This window comes from Hevea brasiliensis, chromosome 5, assembly GCF_030052815.1.
Source record: "Hevea brasiliensis isolate MT/VB/25A 57/8 chromosome 5, ASM3005281v1, whole genome shotgun sequence".
Classification (NCBI taxonomy): Eukaryota; Viridiplantae; Streptophyta; class Magnoliopsida; order Malpighiales; family Euphorbiaceae; genus Hevea; species Hevea brasiliensis.
In genome coordinates this window covers 7,470,053-7,495,800 of record NC_079497.1, presented here as the reverse complement: position 1 = coordinate 7,495,800, position 25,748 = coordinate 7,470,053, and the positions used below count along the sequence as shown (strand labels likewise).

At 30.0% G+C, this 25,748-nt stretch overlaps 3 protein-coding genes across 7 annotated transcripts; 1 reads left to right on the top strand and 2 right to left on the bottom strand.

Moving 5' to 3' along the window:
* Nucleotides 1-23: 23 nt before the first annotated feature.
* On the bottom strand, nt 24-2,473 carry LOC110656902 (acyl carrier protein 1, chloroplastic). Its single transcript, XM_021813878.2, has 4 exons — nt 2,316-2,473; nt 1,600-1,707; nt 863-985; nt 24-313 (listed from the first exon to the last, which is right to left on the bottom strand). Exons 1-4 carry the CDS (start codon nt 2,364-2,366, stop codon nt 185-187), a joined length of 411 nt encoding a protein of 136 aa, XP_021669570.2. The 5' UTR covers nt 2,367-2,473; the 3' UTR covers nt 24-184.
* Nucleotides 2,474-10,764: 8,291 nt separating this feature from the next.
* LOC110649320 (vesicle-associated protein 2-2) lies at nt 10,765-16,583 on the top strand. 4 transcript variants are annotated; one of them, XM_058146791.1, is made up of 10 exons: nt 10,765-11,312; nt 11,498-11,543; nt 12,582-12,689; nt 13,128-13,198; nt 13,295-13,376; nt 13,844-13,959; nt 14,054-14,236; nt 14,335-14,688; nt 15,878-15,955; nt 16,083-16,583. In XM_058146791.1, the coding sequence occupies exons 3-10, from the start codon at nt 12,641-12,643 to the stop codon at nt 16,194-16,196; spliced, it is 1,047 nt and encodes a 348-aa protein (XP_058002774.1). In that variant the 5' UTR covers nt 10,765-11,312; nt 11,498-11,543; nt 12,582-12,640; the 3' UTR covers nt 16,197-16,583. The 4 variants fall into 4 exon arrangements, with proteins under 4 accessions (XP_058002774.1, XP_021659532.2, XP_058002773.1 ...); XM_021803840.2 differs by adding an exon at nt 12,331-12,434 and having other exon boundaries at nt 10,765-11,543; XM_058146790.1 differs by having other exon boundaries at nt 10,765-11,543.
* A 2,571-nt stretch (nt 16,584-19,154) lies between these two features.
* Nucleotides 19,155-25,152, bottom strand: LOC110649319 (sodium/hydrogen exchanger 2). 2 transcript variants are annotated; one of them, XM_021803837.2, is made up of 15 exons: nt 24,710-25,152; nt 24,099-24,445; nt 23,796-23,914; nt 23,431-23,528; nt 22,594-22,653; nt 22,446-22,492; nt 22,107-22,301; nt 21,916-21,962; nt 21,535-21,601; nt 21,333-21,433; nt 21,129-21,230; nt 20,860-20,998; nt 20,698-20,760; nt 20,455-20,538; nt 19,155-19,704 (listed from the first exon to the last, which is right to left on the bottom strand). In XM_021803837.2, the coding sequence occupies exons 2-15, from the start codon at nt 24,270-24,272 to the stop codon at nt 19,381-19,383; spliced, it is 1,620 nt and encodes a 539-aa protein (XP_021659529.1). In that variant the 5' UTR covers nt 24,273-24,445; nt 24,710-25,152; the 3' UTR covers nt 19,155-19,380. The 2 variants fall into 2 exon arrangements, with proteins under 2 accessions (XP_021659529.1, XP_058002772.1); XM_058146789.1 differs by lacking the exons at nt 24,099-24,445; nt 24,710-25,152 and having other exon boundaries at nt 23,431-23,521.
* Nucleotides 25,153-25,748: the final 596 nt, after the last annotated feature.

Below are 25,748 nucleotides of genomic sequence, written 5' to 3'. Positions count from 1 at the left end.
GTATTAACACTACACCAGCATAATTTGACAAATCAGCAATTTAAGGTCTTCATAATTGAGCAATTTACCAGTTATTCTAGGTGAAACCGGCGAATACATAGTTCACAACAAGATTGCCTAGCACTACCAAAGCAGGCTAACAAAAAGCTTGAAAATAGAATTCTAATTGTAATGAGCATTTCTTCTAAGCACCCTTCTTCTCAACAAGTATCTCAATAAGATCAGCAGCATCCTGAACTGTTATGATGCTCTGGGCACTCTCTTCTTCCACATTAATACCAAATTCCTCTTCAAGTCCCATCACAATCTCAACCTACAAAGATGCCACATTCCTATAAATTAGTAACAAAGAAACAAACTAGTGGACAATAACATAGGCTACAAACAGCTGACCGAACCCAAACATGGGAAGTTTTAGCTTATGTTCCTCCTGGAGGAATTTCTATTAACAGAAAGACAAATCTTTGGAACTGAAAATACAAAGGCATGAAAGGCCATCCCCAATACATAACTATCTATTTGAGGTCGTTAATCACTTCCTGCCTTCTTCTATTCCATAATGTTCAAGAAATTTGTATTCATAAAGACCAGTAAATATTTAACTACATACACCAAATGAGAATGGAACAGAATAAATAACTAATCTGTGATTTGTTTCCCCTGCCACTTGACAAATTCATTGGAAAACAAACAATATTTACATATACAAGGCAAAAACCAATGAGTTACAGATGGTACATCAATCAACCATAAAAACTTAACCTGCAAGAGGAACACATCATCAGATCTATGAAAAAGCAAAATCATGCAGTAAAAATTGCAAAATTAGTGTACCGAAACTTCAATAGTAAATGTTACATACCGTATCAAGAGAATCTGCTCCCAGGGCTGCAAATTTTGACTCGCCAGTAACAGCAATTTCAGGTGGTAATGCCAGCTGTGTCTTCACTATTTCACACACCTTTTCCACAGTTCCTGGCTTGGCCTACTCAAGATCATTTAGTACATAAATCATTTTCTGAATTCAAGAGAGTAAATTTAACTAGCACATCTGCAAAACATTGTACATTCAACCTTAGAACTACCCATGCAAGATGGCCAATTTCCTTAGGAGATGCATTTTCATGGCATACTCTTAATATTCTTCAAATAACATCGCATCCACCTAATAAAATCTTTCTTTCTGGCCACCACATGCATTACATCATAATTTCTTGCATCGTGCAAGCGACTAAAAACAAAGGCTAATGCATGTTTCAATCAGGCATCTATACAGAGAAATTTTTCACCTCTCCAATTTACCTGAAGCCACACACACCGGAGAAAGGAAAAAATAACGCAAACTGAATTCTGTATATTCTTCATTTCTGGTTTGTCAACATGTTCACATAGCGAGATACTTTCTCAACATCATAATAACAAAAATAGATTCCGCCTAATAAAGGAAAGAACGAAGATTGTCCATGCAGCAGACAAAATATCTACAAAGATCAATTTTCTTGCAAGAACATAAAACCCTATTAATTCCACTAAAAAGACAACAAGAGAGCAAGCCAACCCAAAAATCTGAAATGAGAGTCACTGAAAGAAGAGACATACAGCACAAGAAACCTGAAGGCGAGCTGGAACTGGCCGCACCCTAAAGGACAGGAAATTTCTCTGGTTTGGAAGTGAAAAAGACCTCAGACTAGAGATTCTGGTTGCAGCCTGTTTAAAATATTCAAACACAAAAACTTCAATCAACTATCAATGACAATAAAACAAACAAACAAGAACAAAATCATAACCCAAAAAAAGAAAAAAGGAGGAAAGAAAAGCAATTGTAATATGTTTCTACCAAGACCATGATCATTGCATGTATACAACTAGGATACTTCTGATTTCTACTACTATATTCAAAATGAATAAGTCCACTAATCAAAAGATTCAAACTTTTGATAAAAAAAAAAAAAAAGTAACATTATTGTCAATTACAAATGCAGTGCATAAACATCTTATACTAACTAGACAAACTAAAAAAAAAATTCCTTGTAGGAAAAACTATGCTTATACACTATTAGCTGAAGTCATCCAGTCTCATGCAAAGAAAAAATGATCACAAATTTCCCATTTTCCAGACCCAATCGATCGTCAATAGAGCCTCAACTAATGACTACAACAAACAAATCCCAATATTCGCATTCGCAGCAGAACAAAAACTAGAAATAAACATAAATAGAAGCATTAACAGATCTATCGCAGAATCACTAAAACACAAACAAGATGAAAGAACCTACGGTTTCAGAGAAGCAATGAAGGACAGAAATGTAAATTACCACACTAGGACGAGCCTGCATAGAGACTGAAGAACCAGCGGCTGCTGCCATGGGAGGAATGATGAGGTAGAGCTTAAAGAAAGAGAGTGTATAAGCTGAAAAGAGCCGGCGAACACGTGGCAAGTTATAGCATTCTCTTTCTTTATATATATATATATATATATATATATGAAAATTAATATTAAATATTCAAGGTCCCCTACTTTTTTTTTTCGAAGGTCCCCTGCTTCTAGCAGGTGGTTGTTGGTGGTTGGGTATTAATGCATCAGTGGTTTTTCGATAATTACAAGGAAGTGCTTTATGGGATTCAAGTCAAAACTAGAAACGTGAATGTTGTGGGTTCGTTTCTCTCGCGGGATTTCTAGTGATATTAATTACAAGAAAGTGCTTTATGGGATTCAACGTGGGGACGAACCCTTCCTTGATCTGGAGTTGTGAGTTGTTTAGTTTTTGCTTGCGGGTCCCCTTCAACTTCTTTGTGAGGATTAAAACCAAAGGTCCGCCATGCTTTTGCTCCAACAATGCTTGAAGTTGACTTATATCTGTTTCTAGGTAAGCTCCGTGGGACGGTGCTCTAGTATAGCCATGAGGAATGGCATCTGTAAGGTGGGGGTGGCTACAGCTCGAATCACCGAATATAGTTTTTGAATCCTTAGCTCAGGTTCAATGCATCGTGAACCTAAACGAAATCGCTATGAAATAATTTAGAAAACAATTCTTAAATGTTAGTTTCAGTTTGGACACCGATTTAAATAATTTGAAAGGTTATTTTGAAAGAAGACTGTTAATACAATTTAGAGAACCGTGCAGTTTAGATAAAAAAAATTAAAAAAAAATTATTAATTTAAAATTAAATTATATTTAAAAAAATATTTTAACTTTTTTTTAAATCTTTCGATCAAAATAAAATAAGAAAAAAAAAATAAATTAATTTATCTTTGAAAAAAACTTAATAAGAAAAGATTTTGACTTGATTAAAAAATTAGAGATAAAATTATTTTTTTTTTAAGAAATAAAGAAAATATGTATGAATTTAATTTTGCCTATATATCAAAATTTTCAATTATTTTGCTTGCCTTTTTTTTTTTAAATTGTATGATAATTTCTAATTAAAAAAAAGTATAAAAGATAAAAAAAATTAAAATAAAGGGTGTTGAAAATTTTATTGAGGATATAAAATAATAATAAAATAACTAAAATATTATTAAAAATTTCAGTGAGTGTATAAAATAATAAAGTATGAAAATTAAGAGAATATAAAAAATAATTATTTAGAGAAATTAAATTAGTTAAAAATTAAAGAGAGTGTAAAGAATAATTATCCAGAAAATTTAAGATCTATATAAATGAATTAGGAATATAGTGAGGTATTTATTGAGTTTTTTTGTATTTAAATTATAAGATTGATTCGATTTAAAATCGTCATTTAAATTCGGTTCAGAACCGTCAATTCACGGTTCCTGAAAAATATAAACTTGAATCAAACCATAAAAAGACGATTTCAATCCATTTCAAAACCAATTCTAATTTTAACTAAATTTTAATTCGATTTTGACTAAACTGATTTTGATTTGAAACTAGACCATAGCCACCACCGCCCTAATATTGATGGTATCGACTCCCTAAGGTTACAAGCTTCAGTCTATTAGTTAAGGTTTGCTGTGATTGTGAGCTTTTGAGTTCTGTTTATTATTAGGGTTAACTTGTATGGGCCTCAATTTTTAATATTATTATTATTATTATTTTAATCTTGAACTTACTTTGTTATGAGTGTCCTTAGACCCTTGGGCCTTGTACTAATCTCTTCATATCGATTAACGAATTTCTCATCTTAAAAAAAAAAAAAAAAATCTAGAGTGTCAAGTGGCCAAGAACCTTAGATTGTATAAGCCCACTTACACTTAGATGGGTTCAAGGCCCGAAATCCAAACCCAGCCCATTATTTACAAAAATTTCTTAAATATTATTTATTATTCCATTTCCACTAGACAGGCAGATATTGGATTTAGAAATAGGGATTCAAATTAACCCTACTACTGTGGACCATTAATCATTGATCTATTTACTTTTTTTTTTTAATTTTTTAAGTGTATATGTTTTTACAAAATAAAATTCTTCAATTATTTCTTTAATTATTAGATAAAATTTAAATGTAATAAGATAAAAATAGATGAAGAATTGAATTAATAATTTTGATATCCTATTATTAATTATTGATTGCCTTTTTCTTAATTTTAATAAATGACAAATATTTTTTTCATCTAAAAAGAATTATTTATTAATCCACCAATGCACTTTGATATATATAACATATTTTAAAATTATTATAAAATTAGAATTATATATAAAGAGTATAGTGCAAAAGCATTTACATAGTATTAATTTTATAAATGAATTATTTTTTAAATAAAAATTATCTTATCAAATAATTATATAAAATCTATTTAATTTTATTAAATAATATGATAAAAATAAATTTGTGCAAAGCATGGACCATGAAATAATTTTATTTAATTTATTTAATTCGTTACGCCTGCGGTTAGTAAGATGTGCGGTTTTTGTTCGATTTAGGATTTACATAGGAATCAGAATTAAATCAAAATTTTGGTATAATTTTAGTTTGATTCTTTATTATTTTGATTCTGTTTTGATATAGTTCTTGATTCTTCGATTCTGATTCAGTTCTTAAATTTAATATATTATATAATAGAGTGGTATAAATATATCACATAATATACATTATAACTATTTATTAATTATGTAATATTTAACTATAAGATATAAAATATAATTATGAAATAAAATATATATATATATATATGTTATATTTATAATTAAAAATTATAAAGTAATTTAATGTATTTATAATTAAAATTATTTAAAAAATAGAGAAATAAAATATAACATTAAGTTAAGTTGTATTTGGTTTATAATTATATTAAAAATATATAATACATATTAAAAATCATAAAAAATATATGTATAAATTCGATTTTTGATTTGATTTGGATACGGTTTTGATTCGATTCTTAGTGATGAATCAGAATCAAACTAAAGTATCAAAATAATTTCAGTTTAATACGGTTCCTGTCAGTTTAGTATGATTTTTCAGTTCGATTTGAGATTCTCCAAAATCGTACGCAATCTTAACAGACAGGACCATAAAATATTTTTACATTTAAAGTAATAATTAATAAGAATACTCAAATTAATTGGTCCAATCCATCAATCTGATCCATTGTTAGAAAACTAAAATTAACAAAACAATGATTAACATTATTAGAATTTCAATATTGATTTCTTTACCATTGATTAAAGTAAGACCTATCTATTTTTTGGCCTAATCCTCTGGTTGCGTAGGCAGTTGGGTTGCCTTCTCAAACAGTGAGTTTCATTTAGTTGACCCAAGTCTACACGTATAGTTAGAACTACCTAGTGAAAGCCCACAATGGCTTGAAATTTCTCCGCAATAAATTCCAACTTCTGCAACTTGCAGCCTGCAATTTTAGGCATGGAAATTGCCTCGCACGTTTGCCCATTTGTTAATGCACAGTTTGCCTAACCACCACCTGCAGTGGCGGTGGTGGTCCAAGAATGAATGGCAGAGCCAGAGTAGCAGGAAAAGAGGAAGAAGCTTCATGAGAGGGTTTTTCCAGGTTTTCTTGACATGATTGGCCCAGTCCCTTTTATTTCTTGATGTCAACTAACCAGTTGGTTTTATTTCATTTTCAGGCTATTAATTCCAAAGAGTTATGTATCATATTGCTGCCTCAACAGCCAGATTTGGACTTTGTTAACCAACCTTATTTATTGTCTTTAAGAATAAAAATTCATCCTATTGAAAGAAAACGACAATTATTCTGCTTCTTAATATTTCACAAAATGTTCTAACAACTCAAGTAATGTTGTGCATTATATCAAGGAGATTTGCAAATCATTTAATTTTCATTTGTTAAAAGGGAATGCAATAGAGCTGCTCACTGGTTGACGCAAAAAGCTCTTAGAAATTCTTCTTTTTATAGTAATTTAGTGATTCAGAATCATCATTTTGTAAAAGGCCTTCCCTCTTGATTTGCAATGAATTTCATTATTAAGGATATACCTAGTAAACAGTCGATTTTGATTTGATTTTAAATATAAATTGACGATTCTAATTAATTTGGTTTTGATTTAATTTTAATTTTAATTAAATTTAATGGTTGAATATTTTTGTAAATTTTTATTTTTTAAATATAATTTGACGCAAAGCCAAATTAATCGATTTTAGTCCGATTTAATATTGATTTGACCAATGTGATTTTAAATGATTTTAATAAATTTTAATCTAAATCAATTTAATTTTGATTCAATTTTAATTTTAAATCCCTTATGCCTAAATCTAGCTAAGGAAAGCTAAAATATATAGGAAAAAAAATGAATTTTAGAAATTTTAAAATTTTTATACACATTCACATGTTCCTCTAATTATAAATGCAAATTCCAATTTAATAAATTATAGATTCTAATTTATTATTATTTTTTTAATCTATCAATGTTGTGCTGAATTACATTTTGAAAAATTTATTATTTAATCATATTATTTTCACAAAATTAATTACTTAATCTTTTATTTTAAAAAATATATTAATTAGTCTCTATATTTTTATTCTATTTACTCTTTGTCCTTCATTCATTCAGTTTAAATCAAGTTTTCCATTAATCAATATATTTAAATGAGAGAGAAATTACTAGATATTAAATAGTTCAACACTTAGAACATGGAGAGAATATGTATTTATATTTTTTAAATCATAATAAAATTCAAACTAACAACTAAAGAATAAATAAAATAAAAATATAGAGATTTTTCTCCTATTTTTTTAAATAATATCATTAAATAATTAATTTTTTTAAAATAAAAAAAATAAATAATAATTTTCTCATAATTTTTTTTATAATATAATAGTTTTCCAGTTGAGAAGTTTTTTTTCCCAATAAAAAGAATATATGCACACACTAATTAGTGACAAAAATAAATTATTATTAAAATCATAACAATTTTAATAAAGTCTGTATTCTTATATAACCTATACGTATACTTCATATCTAATATAGAATCTCGAAAGAGCAATCTATAAGCATATCTAACTCACTCGTTGACAAAAAATGACAATCACAATATTCATGTAAGCAAGTACTTCATTTCATAAAAAATAAATAAATAAATAAATAAAATTGATGTCAAATGGTTGCACCAATATGATACTTGTGGATTTGGTAGAAGAAAAAAAAACTTAATTTTACAGAATTAAAAATAAGAGAAAATTGGAGGCTTTGCATCACACTATTATATCATATCAAATAAAATTATTAATTTTAACACATTTATTTCATTAAAAATATTTTATATCATAAACATAAACTCTTAACTGATCAACCACCACCCATGATTCTTATCACTAATGGCCACTGTAAATTAAAGAGAATCATCCACCATTAATGATGCTCACCACAATCTTGTCATTCTATATATTTTTATAATTAGTACAAGTATTTTTAAAGTATTAAAATTAAAGGAAAATTAAACACTATAAAATATATTTTTCATTTTTAACAAAAAATAAATTATTTTTTAAAAATGTGGTGTTTAAAATATGTTATATCCTTTTCATATTTAAAATAACTAGTTAAGTTAGTGAGATTTTGAAAATTAATTATTAATTTTTAAATAAGTTTATTTAGTTTTAATTGATATATTTAATAACAGGTATTTTTATTATTATTATTATTAATACAGAGAGGAAGAACCGGCCATTTTTTTAAGATTAAATTATTTAATAAATATTTTATATAAATTTTTTGAAAAAAAATATTTTTATAATTAAGTTTCCATTTATTTCAAAAAAATAATATATATATATATAATATTTTTCATGAAAATTTTTTTACTATTTAATTGTAATTTTAAATTAATAATATATATTTATTTTATGTATTTATAAGTATTTTCACATTTTAATAAAATTAATAAAATTAATAAAATAAAAAATAATATTTAAAAAAAATTAATTTTTTTTAAATAACTTAAATTTTTTAAAAACGGATTAATTGTACTTTTAGCACTATAGTTATCAGATTCTCAGTTTAAGCTTCACATGATTAAGAAAATGAATTAATGGATTATCAGTGATTGTATTGATTCATTAGATAATATATATATATATATATATATATATATATATATATATATTGTATCTATTAATATTAATTAATTTAATTAATTTTTTAATTTTAAAATCATTATTTTAATATTTATTAAATTATATCTATTTACAGTTTAACGATATTCTTAATTTTTTTCATAAAAATTCAAATTAAAATATTATTAGTAAATATTTTTATTTTTTACATTTATAAATAATACAAAAACTAATAAAATATTTAAATAACATTTATAGATATTTAGATAATTACCTTTTAATATTTATAAAATATTAAATATATATTAAAAATAAAAATAAATATCTCATTTTATAAAATTTATATATATTATAATTAAATAATAATATTATTTTAATTAAACTCTTAACAAGTATTTTTTTATTTAAAATTTATATATTGACATTTTTTAATTTTACAATTTATAAATTATAAACCAAATCAATTCTTGGATCATCAAATTATATGAATTAATGAAAAATCTAGGAGAGCCAATTGAAATTTTATAAATTATTTATTTATTTTATTCAATTAAAAATTTACAATTACACATTCGAATTAATGGTTCGCCAATTCAATTTATAATTAGAAAAAAAAATAGAAAAAATATAAAAAAATATCTTATGGTTTCACATTTTGATTCCTAGAAAACATAGTTTAATTTTTATCAATTTGATATTATATGTTTTTTCATTGGCAAATATGATTCAAACCGTTAGTTATCATTAAATGATACTTATGTGGTGAACACATGATGTTGACATGATAATACATACCGTTTCACATTCACTACATAAGTGTCATATAGACGTATGCAAATATCATATTTGTCATATGTCATTATGTCAATGCTACATATTCATCATGCCAGCGTTGTTTAACAATTATTAATAATTTAAATTATATTTATTAATGAAAGAAAACACAATATATATAATTTATAAAAGTTAAATTAGAACTTCTTTTATGTTAAAGCGTAATATATATATATATATATATTTATTTATTTATTTATTAAAAAAAATCAATTTATCGAACTTCCAAATCATACAAATATGATTACCACCATTTTAGAAAAAATGAGTCACTTTTAAAATGATCATAAAATGGGTATTGAAGCATTCTAAGTTCATGGGGATTGAAGACAAAGATAATTATGAAGATTAATCAAGAATATTGAATGAAGTGGGACATACAAATACTAAAACTCAATTAAAAAGGTTCATCTATGCTCCATGGCGATGCAATTATTGTAATGGACACAGACAATGCTACGAAGTGTAGACAGATCATCTCCACAAATATATGTTGAATAGCAATTATTTAAATTAATACTGTATCTCTCTCTCAAAAGAATATTATAATTAAATCAATAGGGAAAGAGGAAACCGATAATCAAATCTACACTAAGGCCTAGTGGGAAAAAAAGAGAAGAAGATAGTAGGGAAAGGAAAAAAAAAAAAAGCAATTTTTTTTAATTTTATTAAAAAAAATATAGAGAAAAATTTAAAAATTTAATCCTTTATTTTGTTAAAAAAAATAAAAGAATTTATGTAAAAAATAAATTATTTTATTTTTCTCTTAAATTTAGTGAAAAAAAAGTAAAAAATAATTTTTATTTTTATTTTTTTTAATTTTTTCCTTCAATAATTATTTTTCAATATAATTTTATGCATACATATCAGAAAAATAGTAAAAACGTAACAATTTTTTTCTTATCACTTTTTATTAAACTATAAAAAATAAATAAATCACTTTCTCTTTTTTTAATTTATAAAAAAATTTTACATAGAGTTTCATTTTTCTATAATTTAACTCACTTTTTTCTTGGCCTTCTTTTTTATGAACGAAATGATAAATAAAATAACATTATGTTTGTATTATGGTTTCTCAAATTTTTGTATTTATACTTTATTATTTTATAATTTATAAAATTTTAATTATATAACACCTTTTAAATTATTTATATATTTAAAATATTAATAAAAATATTTTAATAATTTTTATATTTATTTTATTATATCATATTAAATTATTATGTATTATATTATTTTTCTAGACAAAATAATAATAAAATGTGATTTCATATATTAATAAATTATGTTACATTGAATGAGTTAATGTAATTATAAAATATAAAAATAAATTAATAAAAAATTATATTTAATCAGGATGTAATAATAATTCTCCCACATTTTAGCTAGTGCCGACAATCATGAAAGGTTTATTAAATTGGTAAATGGATTAGCCACCCTGAATTTTTAGTGCCGCCTGAAACATACAAGACGTGACGCCCGGAACACTGAACAGAGGAAGAGGATTACAGCTTTCTTTTTTCAATCAAAGTAATCGCCAGATTGGTTGACGGCCGGTACAACCGCTATTTCATCTTCAGACTTCAGACTAACCAACAACCTCCACTGCTCACATGAAAAGGAAAATTACTCTCTCTCTCTCTTCCAAACCGAAACGTAGCTTTCACTTCCCTTCTCTGAATCGCTGCTGCAAATATCCTAGTCTGGCGTCTCGGCTCACCAAACAATATCAGATCATCTCTCTCCCTCTCTAATTTCTAGGTTTGTTTAGGCCTTGTGTGTGGAATTTTTCGATTCCAATCACAACCGAAACGATAACGAAACGTCACTTATAAAAACCGGCACATTCACGCAATTCAACACTCTATCCTTAAATTCCTCTCTCTCTCTACAGTTCCTCCTCAGATTCGATTTATCTCTTTCACTTGTTTATGGATGATTCGCCAATAGCGACGCATCGATTCCAAACGCTGTCGTTTTGCTGGTGCTTTCTCTCTCTCATTTTTTTGAAATTGCGTACTTGTATTTGAGGCAGTGTTGAGTCTGTTTGAACTGAACTTGGGGAGAGTGAGAGCAGATTCCGGACGTCGTCGTTTCGATGTTTTGCTTTGCTTTGTTGCCTTCTTTGTGAAATTTTCGACGATCTGAACTGAAATTTGTTGCTTTCAGCTTCTTGTGGTCAAATTCGAACATTAATAGTTGGAGACTTCACAAGGTGCCGTTTCTTTGACTGATTTGGACTTTTGTGTTTGGCTTTAGATCTTTATGATTGAACTTATAGAAGACTGATTTATGTACCGTAATTTTACTCACTGATCTGGGCGTTGATTTTCATTTCATGTTCGTTGTTCTTTTAGCAGTTCGTGTTGTGAGCTGAAATGGTTCATTTATTCGATTCATTTTTAGCGACGAATGTTTTGCCTATCTATTGTGTTTTTTATTATTCTTGGTCCGATCTTATTTTTCTTTTAATGGTGTCAATGTTGAATTTCGATTGATCGCATTCTTTTTTTTTTTTTTTAATTTTCTTTAAATATGAATTCAGTGGTTTTGATGATGGTGTTATCTCTCCGGTTTATAAAATTTGTATTTGGAAATTGACTTTGTTAACATTTGGTTAAAACTGGGGTGATCATACTTTAGCTTACCCTTTGTTTGGATCTTCCTTAATTGAGCAAGGAAATTGAAGAAAATTTAAAGAGAAGGAAAGAAGAGAAAAGAAAAGAAAAAAAAAAATCTGTTTTATACTTTACTTAAATATAAGAGAAATAAAATTTTTTTCCTAATAAAATTATTTAATTGACATAAATTTATAATTTTATTATTATATAATTTTAAGAGTGTATAAGTAATTTTAATATAAATTGTATCTAATTTTCTTCATTTTTTTCCATTTTACTATAAACTGAGAGAAATATTTTGTGTTGATGGAAAAAATTAAAAAATATAATTTCCCTAATTTCTCTTCATTTCTTCTCATCTCTCTCCGTTTCCAACCAAAGGGTTAGCGTCTCGAGTCGGAGCCAATGAATAAACTGGGGTGATAATGCACCGGCTATGACATCTTAGAAAATGTTCATCCAGATTGTGATCAAGTTGAAATGATGTGAGCTTGATATTGGAAAACAAAAATGTTATATGCTTGTTTGTGGGCATGCATGCATTCATGTGGTTATGAATACGGTGTAGGGCAGCTTTCAGGATGGGAGCTCGACATGTGGGTCTTATTCATATCTTTTTTGAGTATGTGCAGAGAAATCTAGCTTTGGACGCTGAGAAGATTGGTTTTGAACTCAGTGAAAAAAGGGAACCATGAGTACACAACTTTTAGAAATCCTGCCCAGGGAACTGAAATTTATATGTGAGTATGGCCCCATATTAATCATTTCTTATTCTTGATTATTGATGTATTTATTTACTCGTATTTGTAATTGTTATTGCTGTTAAAGATAATTGATGCTTTATTTGATCAGTGAGAATTGGGCTGGGAAAAAAGAATAAAAAGATTTATGAAATTTTACATTTTTAACTTTAGCTTTTGGAAAAACATAAAGAGAAGAAAAAAGGTGGGTTAGCCTTAATAACTTTTGAAGGTACAAAACCTCAGTTGTTATAGCTTTTGTAAGTTTGAAGGAAAAAGCTTCTTTGTTTCACTTTTACAGCACTGGAAAGTATGAAAAGCATGTTTCTTTTCCCCTAATATTTTTCCTGACTCGTACTTTTAGTTACTTTGGATATAAAATTAAATAGTTGTTTTTTTTTAATTGAAATAGTTTTGATGTATTTTTTTCCTCTGTAGTTGAATTGAAGAAGCAGAGCTCATGTGCAGTAAGGCTGACCAATGTTACTCATCGCAATGTTGCTTTCAAGGTTTGAATTGCATTCCGGCTTGATTTCAATTTTCAGGACAGAAATTTTGATATATGAATTGTAGATATATAAATGATTTAGATGTGATATTGGCAGGTTAAGACTACTTCCCCTAAGAAATATTGTGTGCGACCAAATGTTGGCATTATCTTGCCAAAATCAACTTTTGAATTTACTGGTAAGCATTTTTCAATTCCATCCAAGTAATCACGACTCTTTGTGGGCATCCACTTGTACACACGTGCACACACACCCGGTTCTATATAATCATTGCATACTTCAATGTTGTGTGCAATGAAGTTTGGAGCTGCAAGTGGTGTTTAATTGAAATTGTTTTCAAGTGGTGTGTAATGAAGATTGGTTATTATCTTGTAATGTCATTACATGCGTTGTTGTTAGAAAACATAGGGTGAGGGGCATTGATTAAGCTGTTATGCTACTTGAATTACCAGATACGCAAATAAAGGCTAGTAAAGTTTGTTATAATTTGTGTGTTTTGATGATGTTCTTTGTCTTTTTCTCCTCATACCCCATTCTGCACTTCATTTATAATTTACCCTGTCCTGTGCTCCAGTTTTAACTGCATATTATTTCCTGCTGTTACTGTATTGCTGTTCTGAGCTTCTTGGGCTTGATGTTATGTAGTTACAATGCAAGCTCCAAAGGCAGGTACTGCTGAAAAGGTGTGCAAAGACAAGTTTTTAATCCAAAGCACTGTTGTTCCTGCTGGAACAACTGAGAAGGACATAACAACTGATATGGTAAGCATTTGTGGTTTTAATTTTGAATTTGACCTTCTATTTTGACTTTTTTCATTATCATTACCCTTTTCCCCCTTCCCTTTTTAATTGGCAGTTTAACAAAGACAATGGCAAGTACATTGAAGAGATCAAGCTGAAAGTGGTCCTTATCAGCCCCCCTCAGTCTCCAGTACTATCACCAATAAATGGGGTGCTTAAGCAGGAACCTCTTTTTGGAGCTTCTGTGCTGAGAGATCCTATATTGAGTAAAGTTGAGAATACCACTCCACCACACATGGTTAGAGATTTCTTCTAGCTGGACAATGCTGGAATTACCAAGCTAGTATGATATAACTTTTGAATACTATGTATTTGTTATTCTTTCATTTGTGTCAGGTTGCCAAGAATGCAGAATTCAAAATGATTTATGATCAGGAGTTCAAAAAAGAAAAGGATGTGGAGTTGAAGCCAAATAAGGATATTGATGAACAGGAGTTGAAGCCAGAAAATGATGCAGAACTGATGCCAAGTAATGATGTGGTTAATGTTGAGGCAGTAAATCTGGCGAATGATGAAGAGTTGAAGTCAGAAAATAATGCCGTCAATGATAATCTGGCAAAGGATGCACATTTATCTCCCCCAAAGAATGCAGAATTTGTAACATTAAAGGCTGTGGAGGAGTTGAATTTTGTCAATGACATTGAGGAGATGAAGTCAAAACTGAATGTACTTGAATCAAAGCTTAATGAGGTTAGTCCTTCTCTACTCTCCATGTGAATCTTATGAATGCTTTAGTTCCGACGATATAATGAACCCACTGTCATCCATTTGAATCTTCTTTCAATCTGATAACTGCATCGTTTGGTTTTTGATATTTACATTTTAGAGCTTGGCAACACATGACTTGCTTTGCCTACATAGTAAAAGAAATTATTTAATTTGTAAAAGTCTCTTTGGAAATTTTTGTAGCTGATATAGAACCAAAGAGTTATGGGGAACTAAGGGTGAGAAACAAATTCTCAAAGGGTGGAGAAACACATTCTCTGGAGAAACAAATTCTCAAATCTTATTAAATATCAGTAATAATATCATATTAACCTCTGTAAAATGCCTAAAACGCATACGGTTTGATGTTTATGAAGTAGTCCTATTAATATTAGGATTTGAAATTCTTAAACAAGAAAATCCTGATCAAATATTAATTAGGAATCCCAAACCAAAACGAAATTTATATATAACAAAATACTAAAACTAAGAGAACTCTATAAGTGTTCCTAAATAATAATATAATTCCTAAATAGTAGAAAAGAAATATAAGCTTCCTAATTCTACAACGAATATAATTCCTAAGTTGAGTTTTCTTTGGAGGAAACCTAAAATGGGAAGGATCTAAATGGGCTTTGAAACCAAATTGATTTAGAACTAGTAGAGTTACGAGGAACTAGGGATGAAAAACAAATTCTCAAATGGTAGATAAACACTTTCTCTAAAGAAACAAATTCTCAAATAAAGAAGAAATAAATTTTCAAATTTTATTCATTATCAATAATAATATCATAATAAATTCTCCCTAAAATACTTAAAACAGAGGTATGTATAATATATTAACTATTCCTATTAATACTAGGATTTGGAATCCTTGAATACGAAATCTCTAATCAAATACTAAATTAGGAATCCCAAATGAACACAAAATTCTTAAATAACAAAATATGTAACCTAATAGAACTCTATAAATATTCCTAAAGATCTAAACTTCCTAGTTCTATAATGAAATATAATATCTAGGTTGAATCTTCTTCCAATATTGCATCAACATGTTTAAATGAGACAAGCATGATGTATATATTTATCGTGTTCTATGTTTGAGGCAACTAGCAATAAGTTTATATGGGCATTTTCCAATAAAATAAAATAGTGTATCTTGGGGTCCTTGCAGGCTGAATCTACTATTTCAAAATTGTCAGAGGAGAGAAGATTAAGCATTCAGGACAGAAAAATTTTGAAGGACGAACTAGTAAGTTATCTTGCGAGAGAAAAGTTTGATTGGTTGGTGCAAACATGTTTATGATAATTTTCTCAGTTGTGGACTCATCAAAGGTCATGCTTTTTGCTTTCTAACATCAGCTTCTCATCCTTGGCAGGCCATGTTGAGGAGCAGGACAAGCACAAGAAGAGTTCAAGTGGGATTTCCTCTTCTTTTTGTTGTTATGGTTGCTCTTGTGAGTGTTTTGCTTGGATACCTTTCTCACCCATGAATATGAAGACATTACAGAGTATGTCAAAGTTTGTTATAGTTAGAACTTTAAAGGTACTAATTGAATTCTCCAAGGAATAGGAAGGGACTGTAAGTTCATCCTTTTTGGGTTTATTCAATCTAGGTTAGTATGTTGAGTGTGTAGATGATACTCTTAATGAAAATATCGAATGTAGAGTGCCTGATTCTGATAAAAAGATGAGAAAATATTATCTGAAATAGTGGATAAGAGGGTAGCTGTAATAGAATACTACTGTAATAGAATACTATCTGTCCAATGACCAATGCCTCACTGTTGTAGATACATTATTCCTGTCTTGAAACAGGTTGGTCATACATGTACACTCATATATATGCTCTTCCCTTATAAAGTTGAGTTGAGAACGAACTGTATATGCTCTTCCCTTATAAAGTTGAGTTGAGAACGAACTGTGTTCTTATTTTTATATATAAACAAGGCACAAGCTTAAGCAGAGACAGCCTAGCAATTCATGGGTTCGGAATTGCAAAGGTGATAAATGTAATGAATTGCAGTAGAAATTAATTGTCAGATGTGTTGTCCATATTGTATAACAGCAACAGCCCCAACCCAGAAAAATAAAGGATCAATAAAGTTAAATATGTCATGAGAATAGACAATGGAGATGGTACTCTGCTTCATGTTCCTCTAACAATTCCCTGAATGGGAAAGCAAAAATCGATTCTGCTGTGTGTCGGAGAACAGAAAAGGCTTCAGCCAGGATGCTATTTCCAGCAACAACTGAGGGAGCTGCTGTAACTATAGCAGAAGAGTTTGAGAAGGTATTTTCAATTCAGATGCATTTGAATATGCAAGTAAAAACTTTTGGTAAAAATAATTCTCTACCCACTAGTATACTTCTAATTTAGAAATAATTTTAAAAGAAAGAATGCAGTTGTATGATAGTGTCTTCTAAAAGAACCATCCCCAACTTCTTTTACGAAAATTGATTTCTCAATCTCCTACAGTTCTCATTTCTGTCCTTCAATGTTCTTTACTGTAAACCAAATGTTCTATAACCGGAAATCTACAATCGAACTCTGAAAATCTACGGAAACTATGTTTGGATCATAGCTCGAAATGATTTCATATTATATGATATGGCGATTCCATATGTGAGAAGATTGTTCCTAATAAATGGTGGTTTGAATTGTAAAATAATGGTTTCTAACTACCATTTTACTATAATTTTTCAATGGTTTAAAATTTTTATTTTTTCATTTTATCTCTTTGCTACATAAAATTCTAATTATATAATTTTAATGTTATATATTTATAAGGTATATTTAGTGGTTAATTACAAAATAAAATATCTCTTTAATTATTATTATTATTATTATTATAATAACATTATTTATAAATTAATATTTATTTAAATAAATATTTTTAAACTATTTATATATTTAAAATTATAATAAAAGATATTTTAATAATTGTTATATTTACTTACGATTTTATATTATTTAACTAAATAAAATTTAAAAAAAAATTATTAAACCATAGAATATCATACTCTTAATCCAAACAGGAGTACACTCCCAAACTCGCCCAGTTTCGCTATCCAATGGCAGGATCTCGAGGATTATTTTCTCTCAATCAAAACCCAATTCCAAGAGCTCGAGAAAACGTACAAAATCAATACCCAACAATGTTTTCCATCCCAAAGCGAGAACCCAAGCCATAACAAGACTTGATATTCAATCTGAAAACAAAGACTCAGAAAGCAAAACCGAAGATTGTGAAACAAATTAAATTATTCCGCTGTAAACTACATGGAAATTTTATGTTCTGTGGATAAATTTTCTGGCTTCAGTACGAGGAATTTAAGCTCAACTACAACTATGCATTGTAAGCGGATGTCAAAAATTTGAATTGCAGTGTGATAAGGAATTTCAATTCTTGCATCCATGATATACCCTCTATATATGTTCCCTAGGCCTTGATTATATGCAAAAGTTGTGCAGCACTTTGATGGAAACTGCAATATTGTTTTCATTTTGCAGACTTAATCCAGAAACTTATTGACAAAAATAAGACACCTGAGGCTCTTCCTTTCATATATGCCTTTGATTTAGTCAATAAATTCCCTCCAGTGCGTGCTGAAAATAACTGTGTCACTACCCCGACAAACTTGAAACTGCCACCTTATCATCAGGAGGCAGGCTTGTACCGGAGTGAAGATGCAAAGTCTTTCTCCCCATCATCTGTAAGAACAGCTCCTGCTGCCAGCATCACAAGTGCTTCTGAAGGCAGAGTGGGTTAGTGCTCCTTTGACAAGTCATTCAATGCAATTTTCACACATGGACAAAGCAAGCTCAGTATCAGGACGAGGTGAAGGGCAATCATTCCGATCGGAACGTTTACAATTTTGCAGGCCGCTCCCCTGTTACTGCGGCTACAACCTTGTCTGATGGCACAGTGGGTTATGTTCTCCGTTCACTGCCAATGAGTTCAGTGAGTATGGACCTATTCGATCTGCACCTCTTAACCATCACTATACTTCAACATTTGATCCTCACCGTTGGATGGCCTCAAAACATCATTCAGACCACATACGAGCACATCACTTTTACATCGTACAACCATCAGAAATGAAAACACTGGTCAATACACAAATTGGTATGGCATCTAATTCAATTTCTTGTCAATCAGTTCCTTGTATCTTTGAGAAGCGAGACCATCTGGAAAAAAATTTTTAGGCACAAACATCATTTTGTTCCTTCTATGCAATGGCAATTAAATAATAAATGTGTTCTTAGTGGCCTTGGCTTAACTCGTATGCAACAATTCCTCGCACGGCATCAAACTCAAGAATCATGAAAGATTGAATATAGCATGTCCAAGATGTCTTGCATGTTTGAATGTGCATTCCAACCAAGCTTTTTTAAACACACAAAAAACTAGCAAATCAATTATTATACAATAGAAAGCAAGCATCGGTTACGTAAACCTTCAAATCTTACAGGAAAAGGATATTACAAACATCAAATTTAATTATACAGGCAAACCAATGACAAATTAGAATAAAACTACTGTATAATACATGGCAAAACTATTTCAGTATAATCTTGGCAAAATTTTCAGCAGCAGTTTCAAATATTGTCATACTTGATAGTCTTCAAAATGCTGATAACTTTACATATTTTTACATCTTGCTTGTCCCTTTTCATTGCCATTGATTATGGGAACTCCGCTCTGTTGGTGATCCAGGAACAAAGGGTACAAAACCACGACCACCAAACACAGGACGCATAAATGCATCATCAAACTTACGCCAGTAGTAATGAACGGTATGTGTTGGGGTAGTCAGGAGTGCCCTTATGCTGCTCGGACGGGGAACCTCATGGCCTCCAAGATCATCTAATGAGTCCTGATTTTCTCCAAGGAGTGGCACGGTGACTGATTTTGGAGTAGTTGGATCTGATGATATTTGTGGTTTTGGATGTGGTAGCAAAAATCTTATAAGGGGTTTAGTCATCAAACCAAACACCTGAGCAGGAGAAAATGATTACAAAAGAATAAAGAACTCAAATTTAATGAAAATGAACTGGCAAGCAACTGCACATTCACATGTGCACACAAATAAAAATTTGTATGGCTGGTCATCTTTTTTTTTTTTTATAATCCAAAATATGTAATGCTATGTTTGGATACTAAAATTTGAAATGAAGGGATTTGCTTTTGATTTTAATATAAATTATTGATAAATCATTGATTTCAAATAACACCTTTTACTTATCAAAACTCATTTAGAGTAGATTTCAAATAACATCATTCGATAAAATATTCAAATCTACACCAAACAAGAAGTTCTTAACATTTATGATCCTAATATGAATTTATGACTCTAAACAATTGAATAAAACTCATAATTTTATCAAATTCAACTCTCAAATTTCAAATTCTCCATCCAAACACAAGTTAATATTATTTTGGTTTGAAAAAGACATCATAGAGAACAGGCAGTCATTAATGCAGCGGCCATTTGAAATTTAAGATAATTAAACACCCAAGACCACAATAATCCATAAAACTAAAGCTGGAATGCATATGTACATGGTATTCTAATTTTGATTTTTCCCTTATTGCACTGTTGTTTGTTGTGCAACCAATCCTAAGCAAATATAAACCTCGGGAAAATAAGGTTGCAAAAAATAGTTTCCTTGAGGCAATTACAGAATATATCAAGGTAGTGAAAGAATTATACTAACATACGCGACCTAGCAAGGAGATATCTTACCATAGTACTGAAAAGAACAACAGTTATGGTGCTGGTAATCATTATTGCATTCCCTCGTAAATGGGTATGGCCCAAGCTTGTAAACTGCGTTTATATAACATGAAATTATAAAATGATAATACTCATTAGTGTCAATCAATGAGGACAGAAAGCAACTTCTTTCCTAGACATCTCAATCTCAATAACCTCTCTTTGATATATGAATGAATATTAAGCCAACTTCATGAGTTGTTTATAGTCTACCTTGTTATATGCAAGAGCCATTGACACTGCACCTCTCATAAGACCAGCCCACCAAATCACAATCTGAAGATAATCAATGTTAATCAGCTTTGATAGAATTCAGAACTACAAAAAGTAAATAAATAAGCTAACAAACAAGATTAAAGAAACAGAATCATATACTTGCTGCTTGAAGCCAATCTTCTCAGTAGGTGATTTCTTAGATAAGTTGGACAAAAAGGACAAGGGGAAAACAAAAGCTGCCCTTCCAACCATAACAAGAGCTAGTAGTATTGAACTAACTGCAACCGATGTTCCAGGGCTGCAACAAGTTAAATCAAACGGCAAGCAAAAAAATTCAACAGGTTTTCCAACAGAGTATTACATTATCCACTATGTGAAATTCTGGTAGAATATAATCCAAATGGACTTTTTATAATAATTAAACATACCTATCGCTGACAAATCTCCACTTCTCAATGTCCAAGGCATCCATACCAACATAAAGGAAGATAAAAATCTCAGCAACAAATGACATGGTTGCAAAAGCATGCCTGTGATTTTTTGATAAGATTAGAAAAAGAACAGTTCCTGATTAGGGAAAACACAACAAACAACTGCCAACTGCACAAGACAAATTTTCAGATAAAACATACTTGGTTGTGACTCTAGAACTCTCAGTCACATTGTGCCATGTGTAATGGGACATCACAATCCCACAGAAAAATACAGTGAGAATACCACTCAAATAGAACAGCTGCAGGACAAATTGAAGTTGTAAGGTCAAAGTTATATAACCATCAAATGTAAACAAAGCATTTGAAGAAGGGTCTTTAGGAAAGTTAAGACAGATCTTACTTCAGCCAACATATATGAAAGGTATGCCATGAGCATCATAAGAGCAAACTCACGATCTGTTGAATGCCTGAACCATATTGGACACCGAGTTAATACAGTATCATTTTAGCGCTTCCATTCTAAAGAACAAGAACAGAAATGTCTGTGCCCGTGTCTATCTAGAAAGTAGGAACTAACAAAAGTATCTACTCGAATTAAAATCACAGTTGCACAACATTATAAACTTCTGCTGGATTACATGACTTCACCAACTCAATCACCCAGTTATCTAAACACACCTTTCCCATTTGAGGATTCATCTGGTTATCACAAATAAATTTGACTATAGCACCAAAAAAAAAAAGCCAGATTACAATGACAAAGGTGCCAACCACTTCATACCTGCCAAAATATAGCTTTTTGATGATGTAAGCACTAAGTAAACCAGTCTGCAAGAACAATAATGCATTACTCACCATACTACTTGCAAGTAAACCAATGCGTGAGAGTGTGTGTGTGTGTGTGTGTGTGTGTGTGTGTGTGTGTGTGTACATGTGAGAGAGAGAGAGAGAGAGAGAGAGAGAGAGACTTACTACAACTCCCAGCATAGTGCTTGTGAGAAACAAATATAAAAAGCTGCAAAAAAACTGCCATGCAATTCTGGGGTTGGTATTAGTCAGATCAAAGCTCTGGATTGCATTGAAAAGTACCACTGATGTAGCATCATTTACAACACCCTCCCCAAATACTAGACTATAGAGTAAAGGTGTCTCATCCTGATTCAGAACCTGCATCAGCAGATGAAACAAATTTAATGCACTGTATCTCATTTGTTCCAAGTTTAAAACATTACTATTGCTTTAATATGCAAATTGCTTTAATGTACTGTATCTCATTTATTCCAAGTTCAAAACAAATTTATCATAACATACCTGCAATGTGCAAACAGAATCTGTTGCAGCAAATATGGCACCAATTGCTGAAAATATTGAATGACAAAATAAGCTTCCAGAAAAACCAAAATTTGATAAAATAAAAAGGATAAAAACAATGAAAAAGAAGCAGTCATAAATCAAATACCTAGGTAATCCCCTATATCCAGGGGACCAATGTCTATTTTCTGAAAGGATTTTATAGCACCTGCCAGAACAGTTGTAACAATCAGTACTACGTATTTCTCTTGCCACTATAAAGCCAAGCCAAGCACACTGATTATTCGTGTCAACAAATATTGAACATCAAAGAAGTTTACTTTAAGGAATTATATTTATTCTGTTTTCCTTCTAAGGAAAAAATTTTTTGATAAGGCATTATAAGGCCAAGAAAGTGAACCAAATTCTGATTTACGTTGAGATCCTAAGCCAAATCCTCCAAGCCACAAATATAACAAATTAAGCAAAAGATAGATAAAATGAGAGCTGAAATGATTAAACCTATTCACTTCCTATCCTCAAAGCAACATACGCAAGTCAAAGATTAATAAATACCATGTTTAGATATGTAAAATGCTACTGCAGTTTTTCTCAACTTGATAAGCGGTAAGGAAAGACTCAAATATTGCAGAGGAATGATTGAGCATAATGTAGCAGTTGAATATAGAAACAAGGAATGAAAAAGAAAAAATTGTTTTAGCATGGTTCAAACAAAATTAAAAGAGAGAAGTAACTCCTGTCCCTTATGCAAGCCTATTCCACAGTGAAGAGTGCAACTTTGACAAACTTGGAGAAGTAAAGTACATATCAATACAACTCAACTCAACTCAACTAAGACTTTACCCAAAAGATTTGAGGTCGGCTATATGGATTTGCTTTCTCCACTCTAAACGATATCAATATCTAAAAAAAATGTTCATCTCAATGAAACTTCATAAGCATAGCAAACAATTAAATTAACTGCATGTGTGAAGTTCTCATTTACCTATAGATATGATACAACATGATATTAGTGTGCCAACAGCGCCGAATAGCATGATAGTGATGAAATTACGAAAGAATTGCTTCTTTTTCACCTGAAACCTAGCAAAGCAAGCAGGGTTCAAAAATCAAAGACTTAACCAGACTTTAAGAAGTCAGTCACTAAAAATTCAAATAAATCGTTAATATCACCATTATACCATAACTAAATGAAGAACAAAATGCCAATGCTGGACCAAAGATCAGTGAATCACTGCTAATTACCAAGAAAAGATTATACAAAAATCACATTTGACAGATTTGAGAATGTTCAAGGAGTTCGAGAAAGTAACCAGTTTCAAAGAAGATTAAAAGGAAGAAGAAACATACCCAGCGTTGAATATAATAGGTGGTAGAAGATATATAAAGAAAAGATCCTCGCTGAAGACTAAAAGATGAGAGCTTTTTCCGCCACTAACTAGCAGTATAACAACCCCAGTGCATAAACCCTGCCACCAACGCATACAGAAATAAACATTTTAGTATCATGCGCAATTCACATCCTAAATCAGAGAAACAAATACACTTATAGAAGAAGTAAAATCCACCAACGCGCTTTTATTCATTTCTAAAACATCAAAGCAATAAAAAACTTCAAATAGAAAAAAAGGAGTTTGCAAGAGAGAATCTCACAATCAAAAGGGCAGTAATGGATTCGTTCATCCATCGATTCTCCTCTAGAAGATGACCAACCACAATACAAGCACAAAGAAGCGCCACAAATAAGTTCATAGAGACAACGGAGGCGTGATCAGATGTGCTTAGCACTTGCAATTTGGACAAAAGTAAGGCTATATAGGTATCCATTGTATCCGCCTCTTCTCCTTAATCACGATATTAAATAACCAAATAATGATAATTAGGATATAATAAGAAATACGAAAGCTTAGATTTCTATCCAAAACCCAGAATCCACAGAATCTGTTTATGTCTACGAACTATCCATTTCAAGAGGCAGAGTTTCTTCAACCGTGGGATCTCTGCATTAAAACAAATCAACATTAAAAAAACAAATTCAAATTAACAAATAAAGCATCAATTAAGCTAATTTCCTTACAAATTGAAACTCACAGTTTCACAATTTTTTTTTTTTTCGAAACCCAAAATAAAACAACACAAATGCATGTCTGCTAGCCGCTGAAATCCATAAAAAGCAACTATCTTTAGGATGGAAACAGCAAAATTAATTTAGAAAGCTTATTCTTGTTTTGCTCAATTTCTGAACAACTAAAAGGAACAATTACCTTCACATTTTCAAGCGCAGCCAACAAATAAAGCACGGAAGGAAAAGAGGAAATTGAATTAAAATCAAAGTAGAATCCAAATCTCTATCCCCAACTCGATTTGCACAAATACAATAAAGTGAGTTCAAACAGAGAGCGAGAAAGCAGAGAAATAAATCTCTGCTTCGAATTTCTCTTGAACACGAAAAGATATCTGGAGCTCCGGCGACCAGATAGAGAGAGGAAATAGACAGGATTTAGAAGCAAAATTTGCAGCGATTTTGAAACACAGAAAGAGAAGAAGAAACTTCTGGTAAGAGAAAGAAAATGGATTGACAGGAGAGAAAAAGAGCGAGCGAGAGCCGCGCTGTGCGGGATATCAAGAGATGAATGTGAAGTTAGCGGTAATTGAGGTTAGTTGATCGCGACCGTTGATCGATTGAGTGGTGTCGTCGGAGGAGTGGTGCTTGAAGAGGTTTAGTGTGAGATTGGATGCGCCGTAATATTTTCCTTGATGGAGGGAAAGGTATAATTCATAGAAGATTGCTCATGCTCATTGGTCAGACAGTTACGTTTCTTTCTGTTCACCTTAAAAATGTAATGGACTTTTTTTTTTCAATAAATAAATAATTTTAATTTATTTTTAAAATTAAATAGTTTTAAAAATTTTTAATATTTATAAGATAAAAAGTTTCCATAATAATTTTATTTTTACATAAATTTTTAAAATAATATTTAATATTTTAATTATCAAAATATTATTTTTTTATTTATATTATTTAATAATATAATATTTATAATAGTATTTAAAGATCGAGATAAATTTATAAAAATTTATCCTCTTCAACTACTAAAAATTAAAAGAGCTTTTTAACTAAAGTTAATAAAATAATATTATTATTTTTATATTTAATAATAATTTTTATTAAATATTTTTATTTTAAATTATTATATAAAAAATTAATTACTAATAGTTAATAGCTATTAAAATAATTAATAATTATTAAAATAATTAATATTATCAAATAGAGTTATAATAAATCTTAACTTTTTATCAATG